At 39.9% G+C, this 18,704-nt stretch overlaps 1 protein-coding gene across 2 annotated transcripts; it reads left to right on the top strand.

Annotated features, from left to right (window-relative positions):
* The first annotated feature begins 689 nt into the window (after window positions 1–689).
* Window positions 690–17,704, top strand: zdhhc7 (zinc finger DHHC-type palmitoyltransferase 7). Of its 2 annotated transcripts, none has more exons than XM_044206962.1 (8): window positions 690–867; window positions 1,959–2,057; window positions 8,115–8,465; window positions 10,083–10,207; window positions 10,403–10,499; window positions 13,061–13,142; window positions 13,786–13,916; window positions 14,262–17,704. In XM_044206962.1, the coding sequence occupies exons 3-8, from the start codon at window positions 8,121–8,123 to the stop codon at window positions 14,442–14,444; spliced, it is 963 nt and encodes a 320-aa protein (XP_044062897.1). In that variant the 5' UTR covers window positions 690–867; window positions 1,959–2,057; window positions 8,115–8,120; the 3' UTR covers window positions 14,445–17,704. The 2 variants fall into 2 exon arrangements, with proteins under 2 accessions (XP_044062897.1, XP_044062889.1); XM_044206954.1 differs by having other exon boundaries at window positions 14,241–17,704.
* The last annotated feature ends 1,000 nt before the right edge of the window (window positions 17,705–18,704 follow it).

Here is an 18,704-nt window from a genome sequence, read left to right as displayed (position 1 = left end):
GAGAGAGACTGGGTTCAGATCAGGCAAGCCAGAGCACACCATTTTCTATACCTGCTTAGTTTTCTATACCTCCTGATCAAGGTTGGAGCACCAGAGCAGTTTAAGTGCAGACTGATTCAAAAAGTATCCACACATCCTTAACAGCGACAGAAATGAATGCAGACTTGATGTTCACTGTGAAGGTTTACGCAATTCAAGTTTTGGGAGTTTGATCATTGGTGTACATACCATACAGAAATGAATCAATGGCTAATTGGAATGGTGGGTAAAAAATACATACAGAAACCTTAAACTACAAGTCATATATTTGAAAACTGTCTGCAGAAGCTGAGATGAATTCATCTAGGACACAAACCATTAATTTGAGGCAATGATTTACTAATCTATGATCAGTAAAAAGTGTAGACTTGTTCTTCTTAGACTACATAGAGTAGAGTAGAACATACATCTATGCTTACATGAATATACACAGTCTACATACATATGTAGGCCTACCATACCTCTAAATTTCAATGCAGTGCAGTTTAATAAAGTTTACTTGAGGAGTGTCATGCACTGTGTTTGACCAATAGCACCCGCCAGTGGAGAAATGAGATAATCGCAGTTTTGTAGTTGTAATTCTGTCACATTCCACGAGGTGACGCTATTTGAACAAATATTCTTTCCCCGGACATTCGCGAATGGGAACGGAGAAACCCGAGGCGAACCCCGGAAGTTCCGTCGTTAGTGGTCACTGTCAGCCCGTTGTTAGACCGATGTGTTGCTACCGCTGCGGGTACGGCTGTGTTAGAGCAGGAGTTTAGCTCAAACGGGACATCAAAGTGTAATAAGAAGGCGTTCCCAACAAAAGAAATTGGGAATATTAAGGTATGTAATTTAGCTATCACTCGAGAGGCTCTGTTTTTGCGCTTGTCGCTCGCATACAGTGTTAGCATGCTAGCTGTGTTAGCTTCTGTAAGTGGCTAGTTAGCAACCGAGATTTACCATCCAGATTGAATGCATGTGAAGTGTCAGGCTAGCAAGCTGCTGTGTGTGTGTGTGTGTGTGTGTGTGTGTGTGTGTGTGTGTGTGTGTGTGTGTGTGTGTGTGTGTGTGTTCGTTCGTTCGTTCGTTCAGTTTCAGTCACGACCTTTACATTTATCATTGCAGGAGGAATGTGAAGAAGGGCTCTAATCTCAGTCACACCTCTATAACTAATTTGTTTAGGTGCGTCAATTTATGGTTTGTCCGATTAAATCAAAGTATTATCTGGCTGGATTCAAGGTTGGACAGCCTTTTAATTTACGTTATCCTATCCCACTATTTAAAACTGTGAAAATGTCAATTATATTTCAGTGTAGTAACCTACACCTAACCTGAAATAGACTAATATTCATATTTCAGAAAGCTTCAGAAAGGGGGAAAGTCGCAATAGTATTTAAGAAAAACCTGGAGGTGGTCGATAGTGTTTGATATTAACGTTATAGCTCAGTAATTGCTGCATGTCAGTTTTACCGCTGTAATTTGTTGGTTTGGACAGAGACCTCGGCGACGTTGAGGTGGTCAAAAGGATTGGTTTACCACCTCAGAGTCAAGTCAATAGAAAACAATAGGTGATTACTCAACAGACTATAGGCAAAGAATACTTGCAGTGTCACCACATTGCTATGAATAGCCATCATGATGGGTGTGTTTTCCTGGGGGTAAAAAGGGAACACTTGCAAACTCCTGGACACCACACAGACTCATTCAGATGTTTATACACTCAGTTGCCAGTTTATTAGGTACACCTAGCTAAAACTAATGCAGTCTAATACAGCAGTCCTGCAATAAATCCTACCTGCATGAAGGTTTTGTTTAAACAGTTTTAGAGAGGGTTTAGCTTGATGTTGCCTATAATAAACTAATAAACTGCCAGCTGAGTGTTTTGTATATTAATAAGAAGTTCTAATCCCATATTTTGTGTGTGTCTTTTTCAGGTGTCAGCCTACCTGCCAGTCTTCATATATACTTCATCCTGAATGCTGGTCCAGGAGGTACACACCACAGCATGTTATTGTGAAGAGAGAACATATTAGGTAGGTTGTCCCACATTTTTCACAATTTGCATGTCTTTTGTTTCACAGAGCAGAATGTGTAACAAGGGCAAACAGAGCAAGGCAGCCAACCTCGTGTTGTCTGTTTATCTCTTATGCAAAAACTGGAAGAGTGGCATTCCTCATTTTGGCTTTCACTAGTGAAAAGCAGGTTTTCTAGGGACGCACTGAGTAGTACTAGACTATGACTAAATTGTCTGAGAGCATTTACCTGATAAGTAATTTGCAACCTGCCTGAATGCTTTGTAATTTCTTGCTGGCAATTTTTTTGTCTGAAAACAAGTCTGCAACACTGAATGCTAATGGTTTATTTACACTTAAAAGTATAATGATAGGAATGCAAGAGAGAAAGCAGTCTCAAGCAGCCGTCAATCACGAGAAATGTAAAACAAGCCTTCAAAGATAGTTTGGATGGCCTGTTGAAAATAGCTGTGAAATAACTTGAGTGTGGACATAGGTTTTTATAAATTATTATCAATAAAATAGTTTAATATGACAAATGTTCACAGTTGTGCAGCAGTAGTGTATTGAGTTTTGAGCTGGTTGAGCCAACCTTGTAGAACTTGATAAAAAGGATTTTATTTGGTTGTGGACATTGTAGGTTTCATATTTTTACAGAGTAGGCCATAGAAATAACAGTTCATGTGTTGGTTGTGTTTGTAATGTTATTGGCCAATAGATTTTTTGTGACTTATTAAGTTGTGCCAACATTCCCACCCAGGGGTGGTTTTATTTGTGGTTCTTACTGTTTTCATTAGGAATGACATTAGGTTGGTCATTTAGCTGCAATTTGGAAATGTGACAGTGAAACATAAAATCACATAGAAAATCGAAACCCATTTCTTTCAGGAATATTTTTGAGTGACCAGAGTGACGCAAAGTGATCTGAGCAGGATGACACTGAGGCAACTGCTGGTTATGTATGTCAGAGAGAAGAGTCAAAGAGAGACAAGGAGAGTGGGAGAGAGAGGGACCAGTGACTGGGAAGGGCAGACAGCTGGACAAGCAGCTGGTGTGGCTTTAATGGACCTCCCTGTCATTGACCACAGTAAAATCAATATGCCTTAAACTGGCCAAGAGCGTTTTGTGCAAAAAAAAAATGTATTCAATAGAAAAGCAGCATTGCAGTTCAGTGCTGGTGATGTGTGGTAAACAACACTGTTTGTAATTGAATACACTTGTTAAAAGTCAAATTGACAGAGGCCCCCTTTGGCAGGTACTCATAAGCTTCTACAAATAGCATTGCCGACCTGTGTTCACTTGTCAGGCCACATTTGTCTACATGTCACAATAATGTATCTTGACTTTTTTTTATTGTCAAGTTTCTTAATCAGACTGGACATAATAAGGTGGGAGGATTTTGTGCTAGAACTTAAGTTGTCCAAAAAATGCCGGATGGCATTTCCAGCATTTTTCCTCAGCTTCTATGGCTCCTGCTGGCGTCAGCTTTGTGAATATCAAACTTCAATATAGCTTTATCCCGACACATGTAGCACTGCCTGTGTTCTCCCGCATGAGTTACGATTTATTCCCCATACCGCTCTCCAGTAGTTGATTTTACTGATTGAGCGCCTTGTGTTTAATATTTCCCAATCTGCAACCCGTTTTCTCCTGTCATTGAGACGTGCTGCTCTGATTAATTACATTAACATGAACATTTTTAACCAGATAAATCACTACAATTTTCTGAGTTGATTTACTAGGTGTTGTACTTAACAGTAGCCTCAGTCATTTTGATGTGTGAAATGGTGCTATCAACTGAGACAGTTCTTTCCTCTGCGTCCAGCCTTGATCTTTTTGATGCAGAAAATTAAATTTTTTTTAAGGCAATTCAGCTGTGTTCGCATCATTCAGTGATGCATGCTGTCCTGTCATTAAGTGAAACTCTGGCGGCTGTTTATTTTGTTCACTCTACGGCTCACACTCTGCTTACTTGCTGACAAATGTCTGTGTTTCCAGTATTTTAGTGGTGTTTGGTGGGGCATATTTGACAAAAAAACAACAACTAAGGATTGGAAAAATATTAAGCTTTATAGAGTCAAAACCAATTCATTAAACGTGCCTGGATCAACTCTGATCCCAAGCAGCTTGAGACCACCCTCGTCTTGTCATTATGCACAATGGAGAATAGACCTGCTGCTGTTATTTTGGAGATTTAGGCACATAATGTGTTTCATATTAATAACAGAGCATAACATAAAGCAGGACACTTCAATTGAAATACTACATTTACCACAGTATTATGATCGGGCTTACATATAGTACGATGCCACTGATCCATTACTTAATTCGTTCAGGAGGGCTGGTGCTTAAATGCATACCCACACAGGTGTTTTCAATTAGTCTGACTAATTACACGTCCAGTCAGGTGGAAGTTGGGTGGAGCTATGTTGTGATTTAAGTGATGTCACGGAACTCCATGTACTAATAAGGATGATAACAGTGTAAGTGGCCCGCCATAACAGGTGACACACATAAAAACAGGCGGACTATGGGTGTCGAGGGGCTTCAGTGTACAATTGGGAAGTAAGAAATAATTGTCGTGGGCAAAAGTAAGACAACAAATATAGAACATCTACAGAAAAACTTAGTGTTTTTCACTTACCCCAGTCCCCGCTAAAATGCAGACAATGAGTTTGTTTCCAAAATGTGAACTTTATTAAATCATCACTCTAACATATCAAGTAGTCTATCTCTAAAAGGGTATCATTTTGCCAGACAAGTAACTTATATCTGCCTTTAAAAAAACAGCAAGGCACGTTTCGATTTCAGCTGGGGACCTTTGTTGCATGTCGTACCCCTCCCACTCTCCCCATGTTTCCTGACTGCATCTACGCCTTCAGTTGTCTAATAAAGCAAAAAAGACAAAACGCCCAATAATAAAACATTTAAAATACTGTTTATTGTTTTGCAAGATTAGGTGTCACTTTTTCAAATGGTGGCTCTGGCATGTTTAAATTCAACTTTGAAATTACTCCAGTCCTTATCCTCAGCACATACAAACAAGTTCTCATCAGCCCCTCCAGGGGATGGATGTCACTGGATGTGTTTCCCTTCTATACAATTGAACCTGACTTGCCATTGAGACCAGATTTTTCTGGCAGCAGGGTCAAGTTTGCCTGAAACATTGATCCATCAGTGACCCCGAGAAATTTGGTTGGCATAAAAGTGAAAGACCTGTATTTTATCTTATTACAAATACACACAGAGATGCACACAGAAGTTAAAATACAGTATTATCAGGTCCTAGAGCCAGCCCTTACTAGCCTGCTTGTCTCAGTGGATAAAAATATTTTAATAGCCAGGAACGGGAGACATATCAATTATACTGTAATATAATGTAAATGGTTTTATAGAATGCCTCTATTGCTCTCAATCAATTCCCATGAAATCACTGTGTGGCCCGAACTGGACTCTTAACTGGATCTGTTTTTCTGGCTATCAGGAAGACATCTTTGCTGGTTTGAGGTTTCAGTTCTGCAGGCCAAGAAGCTCTCATCCCTGTTGGCATTTCCATTTTGCAAGCAAATTCAATGACACCCACTGACATGGAAAGTTTTTGGATGCAAGCAAAAAGAAACAGCAGTGTGGTGTTTGGAAGGGTGCCTGGTTGGCCAGTCAGCTAAAGACTGAAAGCTTAGCTCTGCACCACCCATCTCACTGGAAATGTCTCATTTGATTTAAAAGCTTAGCAAAAGGGAGCAGTCATTTGCTTCAAAGCATTACATCAGAGTCTACCAGAACACCACATCAATAAATACACCTCTACCTAACAACTTGAGTCAATTCTGTGGCTTAATAACGACTAATTATTGAGTGGCTGGTAAGGTGTAAAAGCATGTCCAACAGGATTCTTCAATGGAAGGTTGTTCTTTTGGCTGTGTCACTGACTTTTATTTCAAGAATGGAGAGCCCGTATGTGTGTGGTTGGTTGTAGGGCTGTAGCTATTGTTTATTTTAGTAATCGAGTATTCTAACGATTATTCCAACAATTAAACCAACAATCAAGTAATCGGATAAGAAATACTTTCACTTTATTCAAGAGCAATATTAAATATGCAAAAGAGAAAATAAGACAGGTCTCTTAAAATTAACAACTAATTGGTTTCATTTTTAGAAAAACCTACACTTGTATTGCTTAAATTGCATACAATAATATTATCTATCAAAACTAAACCCATTTAGTGCATTTAAGTGCCATATTGCATTGTGGGTTTTAAAGAAAATTTTCTGAAATGCAAAAACAAACACCTAATGCTTTGAAAAGGGTATATATACTTAACTTTCAGAACTACAAGTTTCAACCTAACTACAGCTCAGGCATAACGTAAGCCTTTACTGTCTTCTTTGTGGCATTTGTAGGAGGCAAAAACGAGTGGACAGGAACAGTGACTATCATAATAATAAATAACATGAATGAAGCTCAGGCTTTCACAAATTGACCGCAGCATTTTATTTTCTGTAGTGGTGCAAAATCTAGCTAAGTTAGGGACATCATAACCAGCCACCACATTAATTTATGATGTTAACTAACCATTACATATATTCATAATTAACATAGCCTACATTCTTTAGACAGTATCATGACAGCCATTCACATTTGGTGATACAACACGTGCATAGCAAGTTTATAATGCCTTGTATGAGATGATGTCAGACATCAAAAGTCAGAGAGGAATCTTACTGCTAAGTCAGTACGTTCTCTGTTTAGCAACACCCTTTTTCAGTTGAATATGCAATACTACATTGGTATCATCATCATTAGCCACCTGAATTGTATTGTCATTAAGGAAAAGCTTTGAAACTTGTGATTTGAACACTTCTTTGAAACAGATACAAGTGAAAGTCTTGTTTGCCAGCTTATCTAGATAGGATGGCAAGGGAAATACTGATCATTAATCTGGTTCTGTCCTAAGTGCTTGAATAAGTGATAATGAGTTACACCAAATAAACCTAAAATTACAAATTATTAAGTATATTTTGGTACTTTCTTGTTTAATTGGTTTACTTTGTCTCAGTAAGTCACAGTGAAGCCTGCCAGCAGAAGGTAACTGGGTCTACATCTTATTATTAGCCTGTATTCCTCATGCACATGTACCTCAGCTGCAGGATCAGTTTCCTAAAGGGACCGGGGTAGCCATTGATTTATCTTAAAGCTGTGGATGTAGTCTCTCAGGACGGTGCTGAACATTCTCTTGTGACCTTGACATGAATACAGAAAGAAAGAAACTCCAATGACTCATGTCTCTTGTAATCATGGCCCTGAGCATTGATGAGTTGAGTCCAAGGTTGACTCACCCTTGTTCATACATTTTCTTTGCGCCGTGGTGTAAGGATGGTGATGTTAGTTGGATGTCTGTCCAACACTTTGGCTTGAGCCAGATGTCTGAACAGCTACTGGCCAGATTGCCATTAAATATACAAAAAAGATATGCAGGGTCCTCATGTGATATATCCTTATGATTTTGGTGACCCCATGACCTTTCCAGTTGTGCAAACACCAGGACAAAATATTCCATGATCAATACTGTTTTAACTGTGGGCTCTCTCTGAAAGGACTGTAAACTGTTTCTGTGACTTATTTATTTCATGAAAGAAAGGTCGTTTGTTTCATGATTTAGCTGGCTCTTCGTACTATATAGAGTACCTTCTGTGACGCAGTACACTTGATAAACATTACTACTTGTGTAGTTTGTATATCAGTATTGTAATGTAAAAAAATCCAGAGCACTACTATTTTCACTTAAGTCTTGTATAATATTCTTCTAATGTTCTTTAATCAACCATAGTGATGTGTCCATCCTTGTATCCTTGTTTTACCTGCCACATTTCTTGCATGTGAATGTTCTGCTTTCTCAATCTCTCTGCCCTCATATCATTGTGGTCATGTGTCATTTGTGTATTTTACTTAACATACATTATAACTGTGAAAACGGTGTGTGCATTTAAGGAAATAACTACTGTATATGTTTGTTTTTTTTAATTGTGTAAAGACAGAGACAGTGGCCCTAAATTTAGTCTTGCTTCCCCTCTCCCTAGGGCAGGATGCAGTCTTCAAACCACAGACTGCGAGATATGGAGCAGCACCACCCGCTGCTGTCGGCAGGTGCAGATGTCGAGACAGGGAGCCTGGCAGCCGGGGTGATGGTCGGCGGTCCTCACGTGGGCCACACAGCGGGCAACCGTACACTGTGGTTCATTCAGGACAGCTGTGGGATGGTGTGTGCAGCTATCACCTGGTTTCTGGTGCTGTACGCTGAATTTGTGGTGAACTTTGTCATGCTGCTGCCCGGCAAAAACGTCTGGTACTCGCTGCTGAACGGGGCCACCTTCAACTCCCTGGCTGTGCTTGCGTTGGCCTCACATCTGCGCACCATGTTGACTGACCCGGTAAGGATGTTAAGGAGAGTAAGAATGGGCAAGGCTGAGGGTGCAGGTGGAGGGAAGGAGGGAGGGTAAAAGGAATAATGCAGGCTTTGAAAGTGAAGAAGAGGTAGAGAAAACATGGGTTGAGTCAGTGAGTAAGACAAAGCTTTTGTGTTTGCAAAACAGATACGATACAATATATTTGGAGCTCCTCGAAAATAATGCATAATTAATGTTGTACTTACAGTTAAAGCAAAATGTTTGGGTTTTGTGTAAGGAATCATCTTAATTAAATACAAATTGATTGATCTGGTACTCGCGGTCTGGATAGAGTTGGGGGCAGGAGTCATATATTTTGGCAGTGCTTGTTACAGCATGAGTAGGAAGCACTGCCGTGGTCAGACACCTGCTAAATTGTCTGACAATTTAATGTGCTCATCTGAGAACAGTATTGGGGTTTTTCGACCAAATACTCCCAGAAAATAAAAGGCCCAAGAACAAAGTCAGGAACTTTTCAAGCAATCGATAATTTGGTATGCCTCTTCCTACTGCAGTGTGTGATAACACAGTCAAAAGTAAGTGCCACAGGGATTCTTCTGCACTTTGTTACTGATATTTTGTGACTACTCATGGTGAATTCAGCCGATTCATGCTTCAGGGAGTTGTAGGTCACATACTGTTAGTGCTGCTGCTGCACTAACAGTAGTTGACTCATTCGTACTCAGAGAAACTAGATGTCTGATGACAGCTCCACTGGTGCTTTATAGCCCAACAACCCAGCCTGAACAATTGCTCCCTTTAAATGCCCAATATAGTACACAGAAGGTTGTGCAGTAGTGTGTCAAACTGGGGTTTCAACCAAGCTTTAAAGGTCTTAAGTTTATTTGTGTGGTAGTTACACCCTATTGTGATTCAAGTAATGGCTATATTGTAGGCTCCCAGACCAAAGAGGTTGTTTTAGTTAAAATGCACCATAGCCTTCATCTTCATCTTGTCAGCCTGAAAAAATATCCAGCAGAAGAGTCTGTGTTTATAAACTCAGTCAAAATCAAACATCCAATCCTGCTTAAAGGTCCAGTGTGTAGGATTTAGTAGCATCTAGCAGCGAAATTGCAGATTGCAACCATTTGAATACCACTCGCCTCACCCTTCCCTTCCATCCGTGTCAGAGGAACTACATTGGCCGCGAAACTGACAAAAAACAAGAAAGGCCCTATCTAGAGCCACTGTTTGGTTTGTCCGTTCTGGACTACTGTAGGAACATGGCTGTGCAACATGACAACCTCCGTGGAAGTGGACACACTCCCTCTGTAGATACAAATTGCTTATTCTAAGGTAATGACAACACAATGATTCTTTATTATTCATTAAATTATACATTAATGAAAACATACTTATTAATATTATATTCCAATAGATCCTCCTAAATGTTACACACTGGACTTTAAACTCCCGAGTACAAATGATTATTGAAACAGTGTGCAAGTAGTGGGTGTTTTATGCCTTTTTCACAAGCCTAGAAACAATTGTTAAATTGCTGCATACCCAAAGACACAGCTTGACTTCTGAGCCATAATGAATTTATTTGGACAGATTTGTAACTGACAGCATTTGTCTTTGTCTGTCTTCCCTTCTCCTTAGGGCGCAGTTCCTAAGGGCAATGCAACCAAGGAGTACATGGAGAGCTTACAGCTTAAGCCTGGTGAGGTAATCTACAAGTGCCCCAAGTGCTGCAGCATCAAGCCTGAGAGGGCACACCACTGCAGGTCAGTCTAATTGTTGTGGCCAAATTTACACCAAATTAAACTATGACAGGCTCCTTTACCCCACCTTGTTGCATCCAAATTGTGCTTTTGAAAACATCTGTATAAGCATATTTTATGTAAACAGGAGCAGTATAGTTGATGACATTAGCAGATTCAGTGTGTCATGCATTAACATCTTCTCTCTCCTGCCTGCAGTATTTGTAAAAGGTGCATCCGGAAGATGGATCACCACTGTCCCTGGGTCAATAACTGCGTGGGAGAAAAGAATCAGAGATTCTTTGTACTTTTCACTGTAAGTATACACAAGTACTCATGGCGTAGTTTGTTTAATTTCAATAAGGGGTGTGATAAGGATTAGAAATGCACATTATACATACAGTAATTCCTTTGAATCACTTAAAGTTCATTATGATAAATGAATAAGTTCATATTGTCTCTTGTCTTTTCAAAAATGCCATTCAATTACATGACTTTATATCAGACTAGAGGGGAAAATTGTCCCACTAGTATTTCATGATGAAATAACTAGGTGAGGTTCACAGCTCAGCAGCTGTCCTTACGGATTACCATAGATAGACGGTGTAGTCCCTCATTCGTCCAGGAGTGTTCTATCGTAGAAAAGGTTTCAGTCGTAGTCATCTGGACACTGTTTTCAGAATCAAGACGTTTCGGCTCCCATCCGGAAGTCATTCTCAATTGTGAAAAAAATTGGAGCCACTTCACAAAAGACTTTATCAGCACAGACGACACGCTAACTCAGGATTACAGAGCGCCGTGCATTTGCATTTAAAAGCTACAAACCACACATTTGAAGACAGCGAGGTGAAGATTCTTAGTAGAGAGAAGAGTTGGTTTGAACGGGGCGTCAAGGAAGCCATTTTTGTGAAGAAAGAGAACCCCTCTTTGAACAGAAATGGTGGTCTGAGATTTAATCTGCCCAAAGTCTATCAGAGTGTATTATCACCTTGGTCACGCCTATCACATGCTAATCAGGCACTTAGCAGTGATGAAGTAGATGCAGCCAGAGAACAATAGGCCTGATTACTGGGCCATCTTGAAACTATTAGGTCAGTTTCAGGTGAAACTAGCTATTTACAGATACTCAGGCAGATTCCTTCCTGAGGGCAGGGCTTATGTAACTCAGAGTAGTTCAAATTTCCAGTTCCCATCCAATTTTTTCACAATTGAGAATGACTTCCGGATGGGAGCCGAAACGTCTTGATTCTGAAAACAGTGTCCAGATGACTACGACTGAAACCTTTTCTACGATACCATAGATAGAGGTTAAAAAAAAACAGCCCTGAACTCATGTGGCAACATATTTAAGTGTTATTAAGAGAATTTCTCGTGCTTCAGTCACAGTGATGTGGCTGGGTTACACCTCGTAATATCTGAGTGGCTCAGCTGAGTGCTCTGTTTTGATCACATGCATTTATTTGAACTAGCCTAACTTAGCTTGCTCTTGTTCTAGTGTTTAGTTTCTAAATGTAGATGAACCTATGACTACTCCTCTCGGTAACAGAACAAAATGAGAACACAATCGTTTCCTAAGTGAGGTTTATACACTTACCTGAATGAAAATGCCTGGAACACCCTGATCTTGGGATGTCTGTGAAATGTATGTCCGTACGTCTTATGGCGGATATCCAGGCCATCCGTCTCCGCTTTGTTACATCAGACACATGACTCCCTTCATTTTGTTTCCAGGCCGGAAAACAATAAAAAGAAAGACCATTGTCTATTTTTCTCCCACATCAATCGTGTGAACGGACATCCAACAACACAACAGGTTCTTCTCATGACTAAAACTTCGTCGGCGCTTCAGAACAGGTGGCCTCACAATATGGCGATTTTTCCCATCTGCCATTGCGGCGCTAGAGCCGTGACGTCACGCCCCCATACTCTATTGCATCACAGCACCATGTTTTGTTTGTTTGTTTTTTTACCATACATTGTTTTTTTTAACTGCAGGTCAAAAGAGTTTTGTTACAGATGTGAAATCAACACATTAACACAGTATCTGCAAACCAGCAGTTTGTGTGTGGGCAGTAGGTGATTTAAGGGGGGACAAAGGTGGATGCCACCCCCCTTGTTAGCAAAATGACCAAAATCCATCCCCCTTGTTAATCAGCTCAAAAGATGCTCTGTGCTTTGTCTCGTAGTGGTGCTTCACATTGCTGCTTTTAATAATTGCCACGGTCTCGGAACATGATACATACTGGTTTTGAACTGCCTGTGGGAAGATTGAACATGTAAGAGTCTGTCCATTCTCGATTAAAAGCTCTGTCTCCGCTGTCTGCTTTTCTCTTTTTAGAGCATGCCATGCAAAATTATTTCTCTGACTCGTCTCTACTCTCCCTGTGTGTGTGTACCTCACTCACTGACTCGACTCGCGGGTTGCTTAACCAGTGCCGTAAAGGCTAGAAGAGCTCCGCCGGTTAAAATATAAACGCTCCGTCAAAATTTAAGAATTCTCAACAATTGATTGTGTTCTCTACCGCAGACGGGGGAAAGAGAAAGTGTGGCAGCAGCATGGCCTGGTCAGAAATGAACAGAGCTTGGACCAAAAGTGCCCTTGAATGCCCGTAAACTTTCTCACTTGTTATTTTTTCAAATAAAACAAATCTTTTTACAGCTATCTGTTTATTTGACAATATAATGTAATAATTCTACATTATTTCAGAGTTAAGAAAATGCCCCTAAAAATCTGTTCAAGGAGCAAAAGGCTACCTTCCGAGAAACAACCCCCCTGTTAAGAATTTACAAATTGCATACTGCTTGTGGGATAAGAATGGAATGACTCCTCTTTTTCTCATTATCTCTCTCCCCCCTTTTCTTCTCTTCTTTCTGCAGATGTACATAGCCTTGATTTCTGCCCATGCCCTGGGCCTCAGTGGTATGCACTTCTTCACCTGTATTAAAGTCCAGTGGAATGGTAAGGCCTCTCTGCCTTGCAGCATCAACTATGACGTGTGTGTGTGTGTTGAGTCAAAAAGACAAACACACAATGTCAGAGAGGTGTAGTTTGAGTCAGAAATACAGCTATTTATACAAGAGATAGAAACTGCTTAGAGATGAACAGAGACAGATAAGCAGAGTGGAAAATGAAAGACATTATAATCCTGTTGTAAGAACAGCTGCTCTGCACAATCATCGCAGAGCTGCCATTGATCTTTTCCTGCTCCCTTGTGTGTCTCTCTGTAGAAATGAACCAGAAAATGAAAATAATATTTCATTCTTAGAACTGCAGCTTATACTGCCCTCTAAAAGATGATATTCTGATTTAGCAAGGAAATATTTTCCACCAATTTGTTTTCCATGGTAACCAGTATCCCAGGCTAATGTGACAGGTGCAAAATGGCTAGATGTATTAGCGTTACTGTGTGCACATCCAGTCCGATATTTAGGTCAGGTACATTATTGCAGCATCAGTAGGACAAAAATGATGGAATCCACACACTAGATTATTAGCTTCCACAAGTTTAGAGTCTGTCCTCTTGGAATTGCATTGCTAATTTAGCTGACATTTCAGTTGAGTGCAGTAAAAAGTACCTGTCTTCCTCTCTTCCTGTGACCAGAGTGCAGTGACTTCTCTCCAGGGGTGTCTGTGCTGCTGCTGATCTTCCTCTGTCTCGAAGCCATCCTCTTCCTCACTTTCACAGCTGTAATGTTTGGTACGCAGATCCACTCCATCTGCAATGACGAGACGGTCAGTATCCATTGCACCCCGCAAGCTTTGTTCCTCTCAACAAGTTGTGTGTGTAGCAGGGAGGGTCACTGTAAGATGAGGGTGTCTAAGAAAAAGATGACAAGGAAAGCCTTGATAAATGCCTTTTGCTCTTCAAAGTATATATAATATGTAATTTGTTTAATTTAATACTTTGTTTTCTCAGATGAGGAAACAAAGTATCAGTATGATACCCTAAGGTTTTCTCTCAGGTTTGTCCCAATGCTTTTTAATGTAATTGTGTATCTTAGCATGCTAATGAGCCAAAGCTAACAGACAACTTAATGGGGAATCTTTCATTTACAGAGGGGTTTGAATGTCTTGCAGGAGATTGAACGTCTTAAAAATGAGAAGCCCACATGGGAGCGTCGCATGAGATGGGACGGAATGAAAGCTGTATTTGGGGGTCCGCCCTCCCTGCTGTGGTGCAATCCATTCACAGGCCTGCGTCTGCGGCGGCTGTTGCTGTTGACCCACGGTCGCCGCAGCGGGTCTGAGTTTTCTGTTTGAAGGCAGGGCAGAATGATGCTGCTCGCCAACACTTGACCATCTCTAAAGCAAGATTTCTTGTATGTGCTCCTTGGCCGGAGCTAAGATGGACCTCTGCCCTCTGAGGCTGTCCTTCATGTGCGGGTGACAGGGAGACAGGCTGCTCCAGTGGGACCCCAGTGCATCACAACCACCACTGAAAGTTTGTATTCTCACCCACATGCTGATGTAGACCCAACAACTTTGGTCTGCACAAGTATGCTGAACAACTGGAATAAGTTTTTAACATGAGCAGCTTTTTGGTTTGTTTGAGTGTTTTTACGTAAAGCATGCAGTATGTAACTCAAGTGAGTCTTTTGTGAGACCATCCAAGGTGCTGTTTGAACTCAACGCACCTTCAGTACACAACTTCAGCAGTTTGTTTTCTTTACTGCGCACGAGATTAAAGATTAGTGTTTGAATTTTTTGAGGGGGTATCAACAACATATCTTTCATCATCACTGGACCCAGACAAGTGGATCTAAATGGGGAAATGTTTGAAACTGCTCTATTGGACCTAGACAAGGGAATCACAGTCAAGGATGTGCACTACTTACATTTCACTTGAGAAAAGGTCTGGACATGGAGCACAGTTGATATCAGACATGGAACTGTGCTTCCTTGATTTGCATGTATAACACCTCAGTGTTAAACAGTCAGCATCTCAGCCAGGAAATGAGGCTTTCACTATCTTCAAATGAATGAACAGGCTACTGTGAACACAAGCCTCATTCTTATTCAAGAGGACTGAGTGGCTTTTCCTATCTGTTCAACTTTGTCATGTTTTTCCTTCCTTTGGGCTGAAACTGTTGATTCTTTAGTTCCCTCGGGCCAGTAGAAATTCATTTTCCTTTTTTTAAATAACTGCTGAAGCTTCTTTAACTTTCATCACAGTGACCACTCCTCAACAGTTGACCATAAAGACTCACTGGAGATGACTACTGTTATTCTGACTCTTCATTTGGATTAAAAAAAAAAATCACTGTTTTGTATTAGTTGTACGTATAAGTTTGCCATTCCACTCCACCACTGATATGCCTCCTTGTGTTTTCATAACAAAGTGATTCAGGTTGAACAACTTTGGCTGCTGAAAAGACTGAATGTTATTAAATTTGAATTGTTTTACACATAAACATTTTTCTCTGTAGGATACTGGAGGCTGCTTCTGTGTATAGTAGGAATCCATATGCAAGAACAGTTGGATAAGACTTCATAGCATTTAAACTCTAAAAAGCAACCTTAAAAACCCCTGAGACATAGCCAAGTCTCAGACGGGGTGGCTTTGCATGCTCCTTGGCCACCGTTTGGTGCCGCATTTTGAAAAGGAGAACTTAAATCACTAGCACAACCTCCTTTGGCTCGGTGTGAGCTCATTCTGAACTACAGAGCCAAGCTCCATTGTGCAGTCAGCCTGAAGAATTAAAAAGGAACTGCTTTGCTGAAAGAGGCTGAGGTACCAGGCTCATTAGACAAGCTTTAATACTGAACAAAGTCTCGGGGAGCTCAGCAGATGCTTTGCAAGGCCTTTCCTACTTCACTCCAGAAATGTCACGCCTGTAACAACTAGTGGCAGGACAGTAGCAGATATTTTTCCAGTTATTAGAACACTTATCCATGCCTTTTAAATCATTCAGTCAAGTGAATTTATCAGCTTGAAAGACTTTGTCATTATCGCTTACTTCTGAAAGTTTTCTTCTCATTTTGGGACAACTTGTCTCCTATTTTTACTCCACATAATCAATGGGCCTGTTTGCACTGGATGAGTGTGACCTTTTGAATCTAGAGTTCAGGATTTATTTCCATGGTATTGTCAAAGTATTGTCATATCTAGATTCTTAAAGTCAAATTGTTATCGCGTGTTGGACAATATACTGCTGTTTGTTCTCATCTGTGGTTGTCAGGAGAAGGAACTATATCTCCACTGTTTACACTAAATGATATCTGATGCGCTATGGCTATAAAGAAACATGCTGTCATTAGAATGTACAACTTATCTATTTTGGGACTGAGGGACACAGCACTGAAAGCTAACTGATATCAGGGGATGTTATTAATGCTGGCCTCTCATTTCTCATTTTATTCTGCTTGACTGCATCATCTCAGCCACATAATAAATGTTGGGAGAATATCACACATACTTTCTGTACATTCAGCATGGTTCATTCAGCAAGTCATTTATCCTAATGTGCTCAGTGTGCTTTTTAATTTATGAGGTGCAAAATTAAAAGGAGTCAAGTTTAGCCAAATGCATTGTGTCCATAAAAATCATATACAAGCTGTCTTTCATTTATACATGTGCATAAGACTTACCAGAAAACAACAGGAAAATTCATGCTGTTTGGCAGACGCACAAAAATTTTGCTAATTAAGCAATGCCTGTTGCAGGTATTTGTGGCAAAATTACATCCAGAGCCAATGAGAGGGCTCTAATAAACACAAAATGTCATTATAATAGAATGAAATATCTGAAGCAGGACTTGAGGTAACAGTGGCAGGACTAATACACTGCTAAACTTTGTATTTGTAGGAAGTAGCAGAACATCAGAGCTAATTATGGATTGACAAATATTGCTGTGTTGACTGAGTATAAGTATTTGATGTTGACTGGTATAATTTTGGCAATAATTTGGGCTTGGTTGATGTATACAAGTATTTCACAAGTGTGTGTCATGACCAAACTCAGATGCTGTAATCATAACGTCTTCAATTGGGATTCTGTTACAAGGTATGTAGTTTTACATTCATGCTCAGCAATAGAATCAATGAATGATGATTTGTAAAGGGTTATACCGGTAATTGTACTTTCTCCACCTTCTGCTGTATGACTGAAACACATACAATCACCGTGAGGAGAGTATTGTTAGACAATGTGCAAAATTGTGTAGACCAATACAATACTAAGGTTTTCTCACATTAGTTTGCAGTTAAATTGGGATTTACGCAGAAAATGTAGGATAAAGAACATTTTGTGAAGTATAGTGATGGGTGTTTGATCAGAGTTACCATTAACATTGCCATGAAAAATTGAGAAAGGTTTTGTTTCCTACTCTTCTGAGAGAATGTTTCCTCAAGAACAAAAGTCCTTCAGCTTTATAAACAAAGTATAAAGGTTACTATTAACAATATATATGGAATGTTTTATTCAAGTTTTTTTTGTATTAATTTGTGTGTCATAATCTTATATCTTATATTGTCATTCTTTTACATAATAAACTTGATTAAATTAAAGCTATAAATTGTGATTGATTGTCCATCATACAGAAATAGTTTTCTCTGCACCTGGGTCTTGTTTCTGGATAACATAGAAATTGTTGTGGGTTTGGCATAGATGTTAAACAACAAAATGCAGTAGAGATGAACTGAAATTGGGGAACTTGGGAAACGTTTTGCTACAGCACCAAAGTAAAAAAGATCCAGTAAAGAAGAAGTGAAACATTTTGTGACCCAAATGTGATACAGGTGCCCTCCTAAGCAAATCAGTAACAAAATACATAATTATTCCAAGTGTACAGTTATGACCATTGGAAGTTTTTGAAATGTCAGTCCCCTGACAAAATGCAGCATCCCTCCCCAATTAAACAGACAGACACAGACATGCTATCAAGTGAGAGATGTGGACTATTTAACCCATAAAGGCTTTAAAATGAAATATCGGTATCGGCCGAAATGAACATTTCTGCAGATATGATAAGATGATGCTTTAATTATGCACACGTGACGCAAGTATGTCTGCCGTGTGGAGGTTTTTTGAGGTGTCGCAACAAATTGAATTGCCCGTCTTAAGAGCCATCATCCCAGTCATTATGACAAATTTGTGAAGAACAAAGAGAAACAGGCAGCAGCAAAAAAACAAAACAAAACCTGGCAGTAGTTTTCGTATTTTGCCCAGTGAACGTGTACATTTGGAAAAGCATTGCATTTTATTTACCAGTGGCTCATCAAGATAAGAGTAGGCTTAAAATGTTAATTTCTTCAATGGAGAGACTTGATGTTCTCTGCAATTAGGTGGAACAAAACACGTGCATGTATCAGTATCGGCAATCGGCCAAAATGAGTTGGAAAATATCGGCATATCGGATTTCGGCACAAGTCCAGTATCGTCATCCCTATAGTGGAACATTAAAATGAAACCGTGAAGAAGTGTGCATGAAGATATTACAGCAATTTGAGCATGTGCTGAGTTGACAGTGGTAAGTAAACAAAACTTACTTAAAACTAAAAACCCAGATATGTGTAATAATA

This window comes from Siniperca chuatsi, linkage group LG1 (assembly GCF_020085105.1).
Source record: "Siniperca chuatsi isolate FFG_IHB_CAS linkage group LG1, ASM2008510v1, whole genome shotgun sequence".
In the NCBI taxonomy this organism is placed as follows: domain Eukaryota; kingdom Metazoa; phylum Chordata; class Actinopteri; order Centrarchiformes; family Sinipercidae; genus Siniperca; species Siniperca chuatsi.
This window is presented reverse-complemented; position numbering and strand designations above follow the sequence as displayed.

Bases quoted from the DNA above. Each gene is read 5' to 3' on its own strand.
- zdhhc7 (XM_044206954.1), top strand. From the start codon at position 8,121: ATGCAGTCTTCAAACCACAGACTGCGAGATATGGAGCAGCACCACCCG. The intron at 10,500-13,060 runs GTAAGTATACAC...TTCTTTCTGCAG, and splicing joins GATTCTTTGTACTTTTCACT to ATGTACATAGCCTTGATTTC. The intron at 13,917-14,240 runs GTCAGTATCCAT...TTTCATTTACAG, and splicing joins CCATCTGCAATGACGAGACG to AGGGGTTTGAATGTCTTGCA.